The sequence below is a fragment of the Mycteria americana genome, chromosome 3 (genome assembly GCF_035582795.1).
Source record: "Mycteria americana isolate JAX WOST 10 ecotype Jacksonville Zoo and Gardens chromosome 3, USCA_MyAme_1.0, whole genome shotgun sequence".
NCBI classification, from domain to species: Eukaryota; Metazoa; Chordata; class Aves; order Ciconiiformes; family Ciconiidae; genus Mycteria; species Mycteria americana.
In genome coordinates this window covers 68,736,650-68,754,308 of record NC_134367.1, presented here as the reverse complement: position 1 = coordinate 68,754,308, position 17,659 = coordinate 68,736,650, and the positions used below count along the sequence as shown (strand labels likewise).

At 43.0% G+C, this 17,659-nt stretch overlaps 1 protein-coding gene across 1 annotated transcript; it reads left to right on the top strand.

The window, feature by feature from the left end:
* The first annotated feature begins 5,891 nt into the window (after positions 1-5,891).
* RSPH3 (radial spoke head 3) lies at positions 5,892-17,018 on the top strand. The gene is made up of 9 exons (XM_075497361.1): positions 5,892-6,127; positions 6,423-6,510; positions 7,667-7,808; positions 9,136-9,281; positions 9,848-10,051; positions 11,100-11,262; positions 12,349-12,435; positions 14,715-14,984; positions 16,768-17,018. Exons 1-8 carry the CDS (start codon positions 5,997-5,999, stop codon positions 14,975-14,977), a joined length of 1,224 nt encoding a protein of 407 aa, XP_075353476.1. The 5' UTR covers positions 5,892-5,996; the 3' UTR covers positions 14,978-14,984; positions 16,768-17,018.
* The last annotated feature ends 641 nt before the right edge of the window (positions 17,019-17,659 follow it).

Below are 17,659 nucleotides of genomic sequence, written 5' to 3'. Positions count from 1 at the left end.
TGAATTTTGTTAGCAGTCAGTCCTTATCGCATGTGTCATCAGAACAGAGTGAAAACTTCAGAGGAGCTTCTGAAGGCTAAAATTTCAGAAGAGGAAGCAACTTTTAAAATAAAAAGTCTGACAATAACAGAGAGAAAAATCTATGGGAAAAGGGCAGGTACTGTTGGAGAAGTGATATAATCTTCATTTGGACAGCTGACTCTCATACATAGGCAACTGCAAGTCTCCGTGGATGTTGGGTGAACATTTGCTTTTTCTGTCTCCTTGTGACTCAGAAATGCTAATTATCTATTTAACGCTAACTACCCATTTTTTCTACAGAATGCATCACTTTTATTGTTTTAAATCAGTGTCTTTTTTTTGCCATGATAAATATACCAATTTAAATCTCACTTCTGAGCAAAGCCCATTCCAAATTCTTCATGTTCTTCTACAATGGGAGAGGAAACCACAGATTATTTTCTGTTTCCAACCTGAGGTGCCAACACATAAGTCTGAACAAATGGTTCACAAATCCCAAACAGGCTTTGACTTCGTTGAGCTCTGCTTCCTCTGCTGGGTAATAATATGAAAAGGTTTCTATGAAGGGTTTTACACTTTCTAAACAAAACGTGCTCTTTAGCCAACCAGCTATTTACAGAACTGATCCAACGGCTGCTTGAAACTCTTCCTTCCTACCACCCACAAACCTCCCACCAACTTCCTTGACAGATGCTACAGTCCAAATTCAAACCTTGCACCTTCAGTATCACACAGGCCAAGCTGAAAATTATAAAAATATATTTTTAAAAAATTTTAAGGCCAAACCCAAGCAGATTCCAAGACAGATGATCAGAGAAGATGCTCTTATGATAAAGTTCAGAGATTTGTCTGCTTTTCCACATGCTTGCTGCACAGTCTTGGGCTGTGCAATTCAACCTCATCATATATAGGGCACAGCCTTGTCTACTTCCTTCGTGTACTGAGGAAGAGGTTTTGCACTCGCCTTTCCCCCCACTCCTCCAGGTGTGAATTCTGTCTCCCCGTCACAAAGCTGTGACTTCACACAGCAAGTGCAGCTGGACAGCTTTGCCTGCAATTCACCAACCAGTTCTCTTTAGCACAACTGGTCACGAGGTGAGAAAGTAACCACAGCATCATTCAAGAACTTCGCAGAGCACTGTACTCCAAGGAGTACATAACATTACAGAATACGATATGGAGATGCACACCCATCTTGTGAGCTACAGACACCAGAAGACAAGGCATTTGAGAAGTCTTTGGGTGTATGAAAGAGCAGAGCAGTCACTGGTTCTCCATAGGTGATCAGGGAGGATGGTCTTCAGATAAAGACTGGAGATTTGTAGTTAGGTTATTCAACATCAGGATCTGCTTTTTCCACATGCCTCCTGCCCAGTTCTTGGACTGTACAGTTTAACTCCAATAAAGCACAGATGATACTGCTCTGCCTCCCAGAGATGTGATAAGGGGCAATTTATTTCAAGATGGACAAACACTGAAGCTACAGTGAAGGGGCAACAGAAGCAGATCAGTCTTGTTTCTCACTTTGCAAGTTGAGTGCAGTTGAACAACTGCCCTCAATACAGGGAGATGGAAAATAAGGCAGAGCTTCCTGGGCCAAAAGGAAGACAACTGGGAGAGCCCTGTTCAAGGAAGGGAGAGGTAAGAAGGCGATGGAAAGGGATTAGCAGCACACAGTCTAGTTGAGCTTAAATAAGAAGGTCACCAACAACTGATTTTCCAATTAGCAGTTTAATGAATGGTAGTTTAAAATTAAGTGTGCACTGCTCCACCCTCTAAGGTGCTCTCTCACTCCTCCATAATTCTTTCTGGTCACTGGCTCTGAAGTCCCACGGTGGCGTAGGGCAAGAATGCAAGCCCTGAGAGCAGGCTTGTCACACTGAAAAACAAAGCTTGGGGGGGACATGGAGGAAAGGGAACCTAGGGAAAATGGTGCTGAGAGTCAGACATTAAGTGGTAGGGGGAAGCAGGATTGTTAATTTTGGCTGGAAATAATGAATAATAAAATGTGTTTTTTGACTAGTGTTGGAGAAATTAAGGCCTTCAGAATTGGAGTTTCCCAGTCCTGCCCAACCCCATGAGCTCAGGACTGAGGTCAAGAGAAAGCTGTGCTGCTACAGAGAAAAGGAAGTTTAATAATTTTGGTTTGAAGACATGAGTGATAGGATCTGTGTTTTTTTCTATTCAGAAAAAAACTTTTTCCTTCTATGTCTCTCATCTGTCAAAATTCTCAGGCTGGCACATATTTTTAAAAACTAAGGTATCTCACTATTAGGACCAGGCCTATATGTAGGCAATGTCTGTATATCATGGATGCATTGAACCTAGTGCCTATGAACAGCAGCAAAGACTGCATCTGAGGGCTGGCAGACACCAGTGATGCAATACTGGTACAGTATTGCTGATTCTCTTTGATCACATCACTGCAGCAAGTTAAAAGCAGGTTTCAGTGCAGTTTTATTAATTTTCTCCAACAGCATTGGGGAAAATAGTACATACGCACCTCATTTGGGCCCTGCAATTCTTTCATCTTTGCAGTCACACTGATGGCTCTCCATGTTTGTACTGTGTTTTCTGTATTTCTGTCAGACAACTCAGGGCATTGATTAGCAGCAGCATGATGCTTTCTGGGATTTTCAAGGCTACCCCAAGCATCTCCATCCCTGGAGATTTAAAAAACCTGGCAGGAGAAGGCCCTGACCAATCTGATTTATCTTTGAATTTGTCCCTGCTTAGGCAAGGGGTTTACACTAGAGCCCTCCAGAGTCCCTTTCAGCCTAGATTGCTCTGTGATTCTGTGATGTGTACTTGAAGGCAATGGCATTTTGGCCTCAAGTAGAGTTACTTCCAAGACTGGGAGCTCCATCCCTTTATCTGCAGTCCCAGAGGGGTAAGAACGACAGCTTAGAATTCCATCTCAGGACCACAGAGAACCAAATCTAACCCAGATTTCAGGTAATTACACAGTATTACATCAGGGAAGCATTCCTGTAATTTTAAAAGCAGCCATGGTCCTCTCCAGGCAGAAGGCAATGCTCTGGGAAGGCAATATGCCCCTCCATGTCCTTCCTTGATAATTAAGCATTGTCTATATCCAAAATGGCTCCGTAAACCTCCTTCCTTTCTTAATTATGCAATGCTGTAGAAAGTTAAGATAGTGGAAACTGGACACAGCTAGTCTGCTCAGCATCATATGATTCAACACACTGGGCCACAGGGTCTCCCAAGCTAGCAACATCCAAGCTAGGGCCCCAGGAAAACTCAGTCTCAGCACTGTAGACCCCTTATATTCTATTTCAAGATGTCATTCAGTAGTTACAGAATGCATCCCAGGTGCTGGAGGAAATGGTGGATGCACATCTTTTTTTACTAGATGCTGACACCTTCACGCTTGCTTTGCTGTGAATAAACTAATTTCACATCCAGAAAGCCCACTACCAAGGACCATTCCATAAGGCATGGTACGATGCTAGGAAATTCTCATGAAAATAAGAAAACATAGTCTGTTTGTGGCTCCAAAGCATTTTAATAGACCCACAGCAACCTGAAAGGAGACAAAGCCCTTGCTCTGCAGCTTTCAAGTCAGCTGAAGGCACATCAAAAGGCCTTTCTTAGCTGCCATATGGGAGCTGATTCATTCCTCTCTAGGCAGGCCCACTTCCCAGGCAGTACCTCCTGTGCCGAGATCTGTGCATGTCCCAGACAATCCTCCAAAGAATATGTGAAACAGCCACTGTGACTGCAAGATCCGGAGTGCAGCTATGGGTACTAATGGCAGCCTAGCCATCTGATTACAATCAATGTGGTTTTGGCTCCTGCTACAGTCTTCTGATGACATGAAATGTTCCAGAACTCATGAGGTATTTTTAGCAAAAAACAACATAAAAGGGGGCAAGAGAGAAGAGAGGAGGCTTTTCCTGGACATGGCTTTGTGACTTACAAAGGCCTGCTAACCCACAAAGCCAGAAACCTTCGCCTCTCCCACACAGTACTTGCAACGCTTTTGCACTAAACTGATAACTTAGGAGTTATCAGTGTTTCACAGAGGTAAGTAGGAGAGTCACTGCCATTTAGTCAGTGTACATATTTGGTGAATGAGAAATTCACCCAACAGGTAAGACACCAGGCTGGGGCCAGCTAAACAGCATGAATCTGCAATGCAACACCATCTTCACAAGATTTGTGGGCAATGGGTGTGTAACAATGGGCAGTTCCTCAGGAATCCTTGCTCAGGTGGTTACAGGCTCTCCTCTCACCGCCTCCCTGCCCAGTCCATTCCAGCCAGATTTCTCGGGTTTCTCAGCAAGCACACTCAAACAATTCCTTACCGGACATGTACAGACTGACTTTTTGAAGGCTATACTGCAGCTATTTTTTCATGCAAACAGAAAACACTGTGTCCCTAACAGCTTGGAAATGTCTCCCCAGATTTCAAGTCCTCAGGCCAAAAGCAGAAACAGGTATATAGCCCAACTCAAATTTTCAGAAAATACAAGTCAGGTCCCCAAAATCAAAGGGTTGTACTGGTTCTGGTCAAATGTAAGGGCCATAGTCCTCTGGCTTGGCTGGACCGAGCTGCTCATTCATTAACTTTGCTTGCCCAGACACAAGCAAATATTGAAGGACTACTCTCCCCTCCCACCCCAGTGACACTTGCACTGTGCTCCTGCAGCCTCATATCCTCTTGTGCTACCACCCAGCTGGTAACCGCGTAGTCAACACAACTCCCATTCCTGCATTGACTCTGCCAGCTGCCTGTTAATTAATTACAAAACCATTCCTTCCTCTTTTCCCTTGCCTCCCACACTTGGCCTTGGGTTTTGGTAGGGTTTTTTTTGGTTTGGAGTGGGGTTTTCTTACTTCTTTTTCTAAAAGTTTCTCTTGCTATACAGCTTCCCCCATGCCCTTGCAGGCCTCCTATGAAGCGCTCACTGCTACTTGCAGTTCTCTTGCCTGTGACTGTCTACATAGGGCTGTCATGGAGCACAGAGATCTGCCACAGTAACATAACTGAGCTGAAATAAATAGCATTTAACCCGTGAATTACATTTGAACCAAAGATTTCGGAAACAAAGGGCATGGATTATTTTATATAGTCAGTCTTGCCAAAGTAGTCAAGGCTTTATATCACTACCCACATAAGTTTAAAAAAGGAGCTATCACTATATCAGTAACCATTAATTGCTTTTCTGTTTCTCTTAATGGAAGTTTTTCACAGAATCCGAAAATACATCCTCATGATTTGTCATGAGGGGGAGTGCAGCTCACTGTGGACATGGGATGACATACTGAGGGCCCACCTCACTCTCCTATCCCCTATCATATAAGACCTTTACAGTATCCAAATCCCCTACTTCCGTGGAAAAAACAAAATTAAGAGTGCAGCTGTTTGGGCTGCCTTTCAGGACACCGGTACTTAAGCCACCAGCACACCATCCGACAGGTTTTTGCGATCCCCCAGCCAATTTTTGCATCCCCAACGGCGCTGCAGATGGGGGTAAGGCACCGTTAGTTTAAGTGGAAACCTTCCAGTCCCTGAGCAGCTTGTACAGAGGCGGAAGACGGACGATGACACCTCGCGGTTAAACCCCCTCATTACCGCGGCCCAGGAGGGGCCCCGCAGCGCTGCCAAGCGCAAACCCGTTAGCAGTTAAAGTGATGGTTTTCCGCTGAGCACCCCAGTGCCTGGAGAGCAGGCACGTCCTCCTTAAACATCCCTCAGGCTTTAGCTCCTTCCCAGCAGGAAAACCCGCGTGAGAGGGAAGAGGACCAACTGCCGCCCGACGGCGCCTCAACTGCCACACGGCCACCACCGCCCTCCCGCCCCGCGCATGCGCGGCGCACTCCCCCCGCCCCGCTCCGCTCGTGCGTTGCCCTGGAGACGGTTGCCGCGGCGCGGGCGGCTGTTGCAGCTCCCTCAGCGAGCCGCCCGGCTGCTGCGGGCCAGACCCGCCGCGCCCCGGCCGGACCCCACCATGCTGCCCGCCTGCGAGCCGGAGGTGGCGGCGGCGGCGGCCGCCCCTGCCGTCCCCTACAGCTATTGCAGCCGGCCCCGCGCCCTGCCCGCCCGCCCGAAGTATCGAGCGCCGCCGGACGCCGCCGAGCTGTGAGTGCCGGTGTCCAGCGGCCCGCGCCATCCAGCCCCGCGGCCTACGCGCCCCGAACGGGCACCGCTGCCCCTCCTGCCCTTCGCCCTCACCCCAGCTCCCTCGCCGCCCTTCCCGGGGGAGGGGAATCCTTCGGGGGAACTTGCACCTCAGGCCTTTCAAAGCCCTTCTGGCTTGTTGAGGCGGTAGCATCCGGGTTGCAGCTCTGTAACCACAACTATCCGTGCTTGATGTTGCAGAGAGAAGGAATCTGTTCGTTACTGTAACCACAACTATCTGTGCTTGATGTTGCAGAGAGAAGGAACCTGTTCGTTACGCCAACCTCATGTATGACAGGAGAGTGGTGCGTGGCAACACTTATGCCCTTCAAGTCATACCTGTGGTATGTTTTTTATGCAGATCATACTACAGCTTTGTTGAAAAGTAATAGGTAGGGCAGGGAAACTGTGCCTCGTTAATAATTTTAACTACTGAAGTTGCAGTTTTACTTAAAATATTTCACACAATCACAAGCTCTCCAGTTCAACTAGCATGCAACTGTTTTCAGCCTTTCTTTAAAGCACTTAGTTTCCCCTGAATTTCTACAGTTCTGATTCTTTTTTTCCCTTTTAAGTATTTGATTATTTTCCTCCCCATTTCTTGAGTTTAATGATACTGGGCACAAGTCATCACTGCATCATCTATTACCATCTGCATCCACAGGTGTTACAAGTGAGAATAGCAGCTCTTGGGAAATTAAGTCTTGGGGTAGACTTTGGCCTACCCTACTAAAGAAGCAGAGCTAGACAGTCCAGCTGTATGCAAAAGGTGCTTGTGTGGACGCAAAAGTATTTTATTTATCCTGATACAGTAGTAAATGTTTTAGTGATACTTTCTTTTTAGAGAATATTTCTATATAGATACTTTGATCATGTAAGAGTTTAAAGCAGTCTGTATTTTTAAAAGCTACTTTATGGAAATAACTTTGTGTGGTTCGGTAGCTGTTTCTTAGAGTGAATTTCACATCTGTTCTGTTTAAGAAGTTCAAAGTGATGCTCATTTCAGTCCACAAACACAGTACCGAATATAAAAGTTAATATGGGTTTCTTTTGCTTCATCAACAATAAAGAACCTATAATTTTTATTTAGCAAACAATTCTGTTGATAATATGATAACTGGATTTAAGTCCATTTGACCTTCTTAAAGCTTTACCTAGAAACTCTCACTTGTCAGCAAGAACATGCTATTTTAATACACTTTATCTCGCAAAGCAAAGTTCTGTATATAATATCCACTTCCAAATAGCAACTTATTGCTCTTAGAGTGAGATGCCATTAGTATGTGTCTGTAGGCAGCTAGCATACCTTATTCGTTTCATGCCCTACAGTCTTTAAGGTAACTGAAAATGTAGGGGCAGGACCCAGAAAAGTAAATCCAAAATGCTAGATTTGTAGCATTAAAATCAAACAACCTTCATTTTCCTGTAGAGAGAAATTAGTATCATTTCCAAGTACAAAGTGTATTCTGTTTCGTGGCTTTTTTCTTCATCCCTGCTCAGAGTACCCAACCCAATCCCCTTGACATTCAAAGGCAAAGGGAAGCACGGAAAAGAGCACTGGCTAGAAAGCGTGCAAAAGAGCAAATGCAACCAAGAACACCTGAGCCTGTGGAAGGCAGAGAGCATATTCATGTACAGACAGGTAAAAGGCTGAATTTTTAAAAAATTCATCGAAAACAGAAACTTGCTGATTTATATTCACTTACTAAATTGATGATGCAGTTGGTAGATCACATAGAGTTATGGTTAGAATCATAGAATTCTAAAGTCAGAGGTTCTTGAATCCTTTCCATTATAACCCCTTATTTTTAGTTGTATTTAATAAACTTGGCTAATTAGTGACATATTCCCAGAGGCTCTGTATTTCAGTTTTCAGTGTACATTCTTGAACACTAGTCAAAACTTCTTCATTTATTCTTTCCTCTTTCAGTATCATCAGAGAAGTTCGGTATATGCTTAAAATTGAGGGGGTTTAAAAATTTTGCTTAAGAATGCCATCATATATAAGAATAAAACTGCTATTAAAAATTGGGGGATACACCCTAATTTAGAATAGGAAACTGCCCTATTTGTGGGAAAACAGTTTTATTTGTAGGAAACCCAAAATTTGGGAGTGAGGTAATCATGAGGTGAGGGTAATATATTGCTGTGCCCTCTGAAAATCATTTCAGATTGGACTGACTTACAAACGCAGAAAACAGCTGTGTTAGACGCTAATCAGGCATGGTCTTTGGCTTCTGAATGTTCCCTCTGCCCCAGCCCTACTGAACCTCCTACACCACCTCCAATGCACACAGCAGCTCTTCACCATTTGAAAACTGTTGGATGCAGAAGGAGGCTATCTAGTGTGGAAGTCTTGGTCTGATATCCTTCCCACTGACTAGTGCAGATAATTTTAAGTAAGTACTCCACAGACCTTATTATCTGAGACAGGCTATTTATCTCTGCAGTAGGAGACAGACAGTCATAATTCAATCAAGCACATGTTGTTACAGATGTGTGGTTACCTCAAAGCCACTTCTGGTGGGGCCAGAAGTAGAATATCATTCTTTAAACTGCCAGATCCAGTGTTTTGGTTTGCCGCATACAATGGAGAAAAATGTATGTTTTCAATATTACTCGTTAGCAGATAGGCAATCATTATCCCTTTTTGAAATTGTCCTATCCCGATGACTCTATCAAGAATTGTTTATTCTGCAGGGTGGGCTGAAATGGTCTAGACTCTGACTTTTGAAACCTACTAAGTGAAATGCCCCTTTAGGAAGTGCAGCAGATGTTACAGAAAACAAGTGATGCAGCAAACTGATCCATGTTTTAAGTTGAGGTGTCTTTTTTTTTTTTTTTAACTTTATAGAAGACATTTTATTGCACTCTTTGGATATAATTCACCCTGTAGAATGATCAAAAATAGTTGAGAGTTAAAATAAAAAGAATCCAACTTACAGCTTTCATTGTGCTTTTATTTCTAGAACTGTATTTGGAAGAGATTAGTGACCGGATAATAGAAGTTGATACAGAGTGTCAAACAGATGCATTTTTGGACAGACCACCCACTCCACTCTTCATACCAGCCAAAACAGGAAAAGATGTGGCCACACAAATAGAAGAAGGAGAGGTACAAAGCGAAGTCAGGTCTGCAAGTGCTGTCAAAATATGTCTCCCACACAAAACATACTTCTGATGCAAAATTGAGGCAGAAACAGGAAGGAACTTATCCTCACAGAATATGCAAAAAAAAAAAAAAGTCCCCGGTGTCTGCTGTGAGGTTAAGTCCAAAATTAAGGAAGGTGCTTCTCCATGTCCACTGGTTCTGCTGCTTTCAGCTAAGAACTACAATGTTGAGAAATGCTCTCCCCTGTAGAAATAATGTCCAGCCTGAGAAGGCGTTGGGAACACAGAGGTGAGCAGAAATAGGGTCCAGGTGAGTGCTCTGCTTCTCCCTGGCAGCTCCCACAGTGGCTGTGGTAGGGTGTGTGGTGTCTCACTCCAGCCCACTCATCGTTTAGTCCCCAGCTGCATTCATGCTTCTTGCATTAGCTGACACTGGCCCCCCCACCTGCACTTCTCAGGCCTGCCTCCAGCACAAGGGCTTTGTTCATCCTCCTTTTCTCCTTGCCAAGATGCTAAGAGTGATTGTGATCAAGGGACATTTATCTCTGTTTCACTGACTCCCATCCTCAGTTGTTTGACTTTGACGTTGAAGTCAAGCCAATCCTGGAAGTGTTGATTGGGAAAACGGTTGAGCAAGCTTTGCTGGAAGTCATGGAGGAAGAAGAGCTGGCCCAGCTATGGGCACATCAGCGTGCCTATGCAGAGCTGCGTAATGCAGAGCTTGCTGAAGTACAGCGCCTGGAAGAGCAGGACAGGCGATACAGAGAGGAGAAGGTAGGACTTCCTAAGAGCAGAACAGGCCTGTCTGCTCATCAGAAGAGAGAAAACCATTTCCAGTACTGAAAGACAATCTGTGAAATAAGCTGGATGTGCTCAAAAGGGTATTGTCAAGTTTGATATTCCTCAAAGCATTTTGGTGCCATACAGCTGCACTCTGCTATTTACTCTTATGCACCAGCACCATGCTGTTGTGTTTATTTGGAGCAGTCATGCACCAGCACCATGCTGTTGTGTTTATTTGGAGCAGTCATGCTCCCATGACCTGGTGCACTTGGACACCTGATCAAGAGGCCAAACCCAACAGTACCCTTTGTACCTGGTGCAGCTGTTACTCAAGCCTTTTCACTATAATAACTGCTAAATGAATAGTCGCAGAGCTTGAAAGTAAGAAAGGCACCTCCTAGTCTTTCACACTTAATGCATGCACCTACTGTATGTGCACACATACCTCTCAAGATCTCCAAGTATTAAGCTATATTAGTACTATCTAGTAAATAGAAAGGGCAAGTCTTAGTTACTTGCTATTCATCAGCCTTATATATTTGGGGATTTTTCCATGTTTTCCTGGACCAATTTGAGTTTTAATCTTTAATTACATCAAATAGGATATAAAATTGGAAAGATGAAAAGTTCAGGAAATCCTGACCCGACTTCATCTCATTCCAAGGCCAATGATCAGCTTTATGTGCAATAATAAAGCAAAGAGTCAGGAGATCAATGAGGTGTCAGAGAACGGTTTCATTTGGCCAGCTACAAGGCCCTTATTTCACAGACTTGCCAAAATCAGAAAAGGTATACCAAAGGTATACTGTGTTTCCCTCTAGTCCTTGGGGATTTTAGTACTCCATAGAGTGAGTACAAGCTTGCTTTCAAGCACTTGTTCACATGAGAAGTTTTTGTGAAAGTTAGAGGCTATACGTATTGGTACTCTTGATTGTCTTTGCCATTTATAACTCTCACACTGTGATCATTCTTCAAAGTCTAGATCAAATGAGTAACGGCTAAAGGCCTGAAAGTTTTATATGCAATATTGTCTTGTCAGGAACGTCGCAGACTCCAGCACATGCAAATGCTGCAGAAACAGAAAGAGACCACAGAGAAAATTGCAGCTCGAGCATTTGCTCAGCGTTACCTGGCTGATCTCATTCCCTCGGTCTTCAACAATCTTCGTGAGAGTGGGTTTTTTTATGACCCTATAGAAAGAGGTTTGTTTGTTTTTTTTAATATGTAAACTGAGTAATATAAAGGTCAAAACAGCCATAAAACATAGCTTATTGTCCTGTGATTTAGAATAATGTCACAAGACTTTATTTGTTTACATTTGTGGCTGAAGAGATAGTTTCCAAACTCAAATTTTTAAAACAAACATTGTTGGTCATCTGTACAAGTAGTCAAGAATAAGCAAGAGCTGACAGTGCTACAATGAGAAGAGCTGCTTTTGAATTGGAGAGAAATAAATGTGTAGTTAGGATTGGTAGAGCAGAGCGAGCAAGCGATCCAAACTGAAGTAAATGTTTTTTGAAAGGGCAGGCAAATAAATCTGTAGGTTATTCTGAATCTTTGTTAATGATTATCAGAGCAATGGAGAAATTGGTCAATTATAATTAGGCCCTGAAAATAATTTTGGAGTTGTACATTGGTGACTTCCAAGCTTTTAGAATCAGCACCATTTCTTACAGGCTACCTTGCTGCACCCCACTTCCCCAGGCCCCGCACAGGTGCCCAGACCACAGCTTGGGAATAGATACACTCTCTCCAGAATGAGTCATTGGGCAAATGCAGAAACTGAGTGTATTTTGCAAACAGGGCAGGCTTTGGGACCACGGCATACAAAGAGCACGATTTGAGAAATATGTGGGTAAGCAAGAGCTCTTTAGTCAGAGGGAACAAATGCTTTTAGCAGACCAGAAGCCAGACATCTTTGGAAAGCAAGGCAGGAAATGTTATTCTCCTGACTTCTTCAGGATAGTTATTTTCATCTCCCTAGAACATTACTGTGTATCTCATCTGTGCTAGCACTTCAAGGGTGCCAGACCCCTTTGAAAATCACTGCAGTTGAGAGAACTCTGGTCTGGGTCCACAACAATGAGGAACCTCAGTAAGAGAGGCAGGAGATAAGAAACCCAACAGCACCCCAGAGATTTCATCTGGCTCTTGCAAAGCAAGTGTCTTTTGGCAAGGATGTTCATCCCTTAATGATCGTAGCAAATGAAAAACAGCCTCAATATCCTGTTGCTCATCCTTAATAAAAATACATTTTTTCTTTCTTTCTTCCTGCTAAATGCTTACAGATATTGAGACAGAATTCCTTCCGTGGCTGATGACAGAAGTGGAAGAAACACTAGAGAGGAAGGTTCTGGGGAGGACAATGCTTGACTGTAAGTTACCAAATCCTGGAATGTAATCTGGGCTGCTTGATGTTCTTGGTTGGTTTTTTTCCCCAGTCAGAACAAATATCACATTTACAGGCTCATTGTGGGTTAAGGTAGCAGATGTCATCTTAGCTAGAACTCCAAGTACCCATGGCTTTTTGTGGTTGTTTTTTTTTTACTCTATTAAAACATTTTTAATGTTGGAAAACTACTACTACATACCTCTAGGTAATTGATTTTCAGCTGAAATAATAGAAGTGTCAGTCATGCTGCACTACCCTGTCTCTGCTGGCTTTATACTGTTTGAGATGTGTTGATGCTGGGAGATGCAACACATTTTGCAGGAGCAGAATGGTTAAAGAGCACCAAGTCTTTTCTCTGCTATAAAACTTTTATTTCTCATGTGTTACACAGCCATCATTGCTGTGCTGTTCTCTGTAGTATGCCTGATGGTGCCAGTGGGTACAGAAAAGCCCATCCTCTCTACAGCCATGTGTATACCACAAAAGTCTCTTAACTTGTTTTTGTAAGGTCCCTGAGCTACGGAGTAATATGTTCATCCTCCATGAAAGGAGGAGAGAGGGATAATCATAGGCCATGGTTGACTGAGAAGTCAGGTGACCAACACTTTTCGTCAAAACAAGGGCTTACCTCCTCAGCAGTCAATAATTGTGTCCTTTTTTTTTTGAAATAGATTAAAATATCAGTCGTCTTTGGGGCTAGTTCAAGCTAAGTGTTCAGGTTCTTTTATTAGTCAGTCTTCAGAGGCTGTAGTTGAAATACCTGAACAATGTAAACTCTGTCTTGTGTAGAAACAAAATTATGATGAATGCATGTCCACTGTGGTGGTCCTAGACCAAACCACTTTTTATACTTGCATAACATCTTTCATTCCTATGGTTTTCCTCCTGCTGTGATTTTGGGTTTGAATTATAATTGTGCTTGTTTCCTTTGGGTTTATTTTCAGTTTAACCAGGATCCTTTGTTAGGGTATAATTTGGATAATTACAGCTGGTCTGTTAGGTATTTTATCCTATGATATGTGTGCCAGTATGTACACTCAAGGATCACTTCTTCATGTAGCTCTTCGGAAGGGAGGGAATTTTCTCTCCTTTTAAGAAAGAAGTATTGTATGTGACTACCGAATAAACATCCCTAGGAGAATGTTGCTGCAGGATACACTATTGATGAGAACATCTATCATATTCCTGTTAAATTTTTCTGTTTAATTTTTTAACCAGGTATCATGGTCTTGCACCAGTTCTAAGATACACAGAGCAGCTGGAGCAGGCCAATAAGTAATACCAGCAGTCCCTGTCTTGCTATTTACCCTCTGTATTTCCTGACTTATACCAAATCACCCACTGTTGAGTAAACATCATCTCTGCAAAAGAAACTGCAGATTAGATTCTCCAAGTTTTGTAGAGGCAGACACAGCCTCGGCTGAGAAAGTTTGTGGCTTCTTCCCCCCCCTTATGCAGAAGCATAGGAAAAATCTCTAAGGATCCATTTTTAACCTATTTGAATGAAGACGCTACTTAAATAATTTATTTTTGTCACTGTCCAATAAAAGAGCTGTGAACTACAAGGGAAACACCCACAGTGTAAGGGGGCTATGTTCATCCTCTCAGAGATGACCATTCGTTCTTTTAATTGCTAAAGTCAACCCATGAATTAACAATGAAGCTCTTTTTAGTACCTGTACATTGTCCTATTTTCTGTGTTAAACCTCTCTTCCTTCATTCTTGGCCTCTATTTTTCATAATTAAATGATGTAAATCAAAGTGAGTGTTGATTTTTTTGTTGTTGTTGTGTTCTTTGATTTGGAAAGGGTATAATGTTTAGAAAAATTTACAAAGGCTAAACAGCAAAAATAATAAAGAATAGGTGCTTTACAGCTGCTTTTCGGAAAGAGAAAATCTTTTGATGACTCCCTAGTTCCAGTATTTTGCACTGCCAAAACCATCCTGCTGTGTACAGCCTGGCTAGTCCTTGTTCCTGGCGGAGTGACCCACTCTGGAAGTGAGGAACAACTGTGAGGAAATCAACAAAACAATCCAGGTGAACCCTTTCAAATCACTGCTTTCAGTGTAAACCGCTCATTTGGCTGGAACTAGGATACAGCAGCAGGGATAATTTTTCTCATTCAAGTATTCTTTCATTTTTAGTGTTTTTTTCAGGTTTTTTCCCCTGTTTAAGAAGTTATAGGTCAGTAATATATAAAATAATCTCAAATTATAGGTTTTTTCCTCCATGTTTGTTAATGGTGGCTTTCTCTGTTTCAGCCTTGATTTGCACAGTGGTTGAAAAACGCTTAGATGCATTTAGCCATAAACCTCTGTCTGATCTGACAGAGGCACCTGCTGAAGAGCCCAGGCCAACAGATGCAGCACCACAGGTGGCCGGTGAGACAGATGCTGCTGACCAACTGGTCGCAGAGAAAGAAGAGACTGACCAACCTCCTGCTGAGGAACAGCCTTCACGTCACATCTCTTTCCGGTTAGAAGAATCAGATCAAGCAGGAACAGAGGATTTGGAAACTGAGTAACAAGCAGGCAAGTCATCAAGTAAATGGAGATGAATAGTTTAGCTGAAAGAAGAAACGAATTCCTATGTATTTACAAGTATTGTGCCCTAGCCACGGTGAAGGATGAACCTAAGCAATGGTCGAGCATTAAAGCATGTTTTCCATATGCTGACATTGCTGATTTCAGGCTGTAAGAATCAAGAGACAGGTTACTAGTTCAACGAATGGCAGTGAAATTCTATCCCCTTCTACACAATCCAATCCATCAAAAACCTGGGATGTTTACAGTTGAAAAGTAATGCTGTCTCACACCCTGTGCTAGAAGGTCATGAGAATGACATTGAGAGCATCCTAATAACCTTTGCAAGTGCTTTGATAATGTTCTCAGAACAGAATTTCCTTACTTTCCTTATTTTGAAAGGTAGCTGCTATGGCACTTAGATAAACTTCTTTTCACTCGTGTTAGTCTCTCCTTTACTGACAAACTTGGATGGGCATCTCAGCAGGTAATAGAGCAAAGGCTGTTGTTCCTGAAGCTCTTCAGGTTCAGAGAGTTATCTGCCACTGGGAATTTCTGCCAGTGCAAAATCCTCCTCAGCCTCCTGGCTCCTGGAGCACTGGTGAGGGGCTGGAGCCATGTGCTAAGTCCAGCCTCAGTTTTCTTTGTAATTGTCCTTTCCTGCTGGTTCACTGGAAACGGTACCAGACATGACTGACAAAATGCGCCTGCACTGCCACGTGTATCTGTCTGCTCACAGGCCAACTCCACAAGTGGGGCATTCCCCCTCATAAAAGTACATCTGCACTCCATTGCAGCAACACCCTTTCCTTGTTGGCTGCACCTGTGGAAAAAGTCCTGCCTTGTCCAGGCTGCTTTGTGCTACCTCCTCTCTGCAGGTCAGAGGAGGTGTGTGCTAACCCAGCAGGCCAGATCCCAGTCTGAGTGCAGTGTCAGGAATGACACCTGAAGAGACAAGTACCTGCTCCACATCTCATACCCTCAAAAGGGATGTCCAGACTTTTCACTGGACCACTTGTACATGTGGCTTCACAGGCAGACCCTGCCTTCCCTCCATCCTGGGCTAGGACGTCCAGTGATAATAAGGGCAGCTATTGCTTACATGGAAAAGCTCCCTTGGAAGGTGTCAGGTATCTACCTCTCTCTGTAGGTAGCTGAAAATCAGAAGTAATGAGATGTAACCACAAGCAAATCCACTCAGTGGTTTGATGTAATATGAATGTGTTAAAACGGAGTGTCTGGAGTCACATAGTACAGGTTGTAGATATACACACCCATGGATGCTTTTCAAAGCTGGAATATTCCCCTGTAAACTCCTCCTCTGTTTGCTAAGTTGATAGTATTTCAACAAAGTGTGCTTGTTTTTTCATTTATGATTGATTCCTCAAAGCATCCAGCAAAATGTGTTACATGTATGAAATTAAGGTAGTTGGTGCTCACTACATCTGTCTGTAAATTTCTAAGAAGAATTTACTTTTATGCATATGACTGGAATAGAAGGCTTGAAATGAAACTCTGGTTTAGGCATTGAAGTCAGTGGGAGGTTTACCTCAGTTTCAGTAGGACCAAGATTTTGCATTGTTTTTTTTCCCATGATGATGGAGACTCCTGTCATGACTTTGGGTAAATCAGGTAAATAACTTAAGGCTAATTTTATCTAGAGAAATAAAAAGGCTTTGTGACATGATTTATGAGAATTGTAAATATTTCAGCTCATTTTTGGAACACTAAACTGTATGTCAGTTTTAAGGATTCCTTATTACTGAATGATTGTTTTGTCATGTATTTTCAGGAGGCTTAGCATAACCTAGAGGACTGCCATGGATCATTCCTGAAGAGATTCAACAAATGCTGACTTGAATATTTGGTTTTGGAACTTTACAAGAGGAAGGTGATCACCTGGAATATTTTCATTTTTGTGACTCCTGCTTTGTGTTTGATTGCTAGAAAATTTACTTGAAGTGGTGAATTATTCTATTTGAATAGGTTGTGGCATTATAAAAAAATAATGAATTGTATGCCCTGCATTTTTACTTCATTAGAATGTATAGATACAACTCCAGCATTGTGTATTGTGGTAGATTTTGCTGTAACAGGTTATGTTTTTATGGGGCCATACAGCCACAAAACTTTATACTGCACTGGCAGTTTTCCATTAGTAGCCCTGTACTTGAATTCAGCCCCAGACATGGGCGGGTTGGCAGAGAAGGGGATCCCTCGCATCCTATGGGTCACTGGAGAAGCGGAAAACCATGAGCAACAGTAAAGGAGGAGAAGAGGGATATGGGGTAATGGCATAGTTGTCACCTGTTTGGGATGATGCCAGCAGACATGCAGGCTGTGCAGTACAGGCCTTGCTGCTCGCAGGGTAGCTCGGGGGCTGGCACGTAGGTGGCGGGGGGGGGCCACTCCAGCCAAGCCCACGTGCAAGCACATCATAGAATCATTAAGGTTGGAAAAGACCTTTAAGATCATCAAGTCCAACCGTTAACCTAGCACTGCCAAGTCCACCACTAAACCATGTCCCTAAGCGCCACATCTACATGTCTTTTAAATACCTCCAGGGGTATATTATTATATATTATATATTAAATACTCAACCACTTCCCTGGGCAGCCTGTTCCAATGCTTGACAATCCTTTCAGTGAAGAAATTTTTCCTAACTATCCAATCTACACCTCCCC

Coding starts and splice junctions, on each gene's coding strand:
- RSPH3 (XM_075497361.1), top strand. CDS start 5,997: ATGCTGCCCGCCTGCGAGCCGGAGGTGGCGGCGGCGGCGGCCGCCCCT. Junction 6,128..6,422: donor CCGCCGGACGCCGCCGAGCT/GTGAGTGCCGGT, acceptor TTGATGTTGCAG/AGAGAAGGAACCTGTTCGTT. Junction 12,436..14,714: donor GGGGAGGACAATGCTTGACT/GTAAGTTACCAA, acceptor TCTCTGTTTCAG/CCTTGATTTGCACAGTGGTT.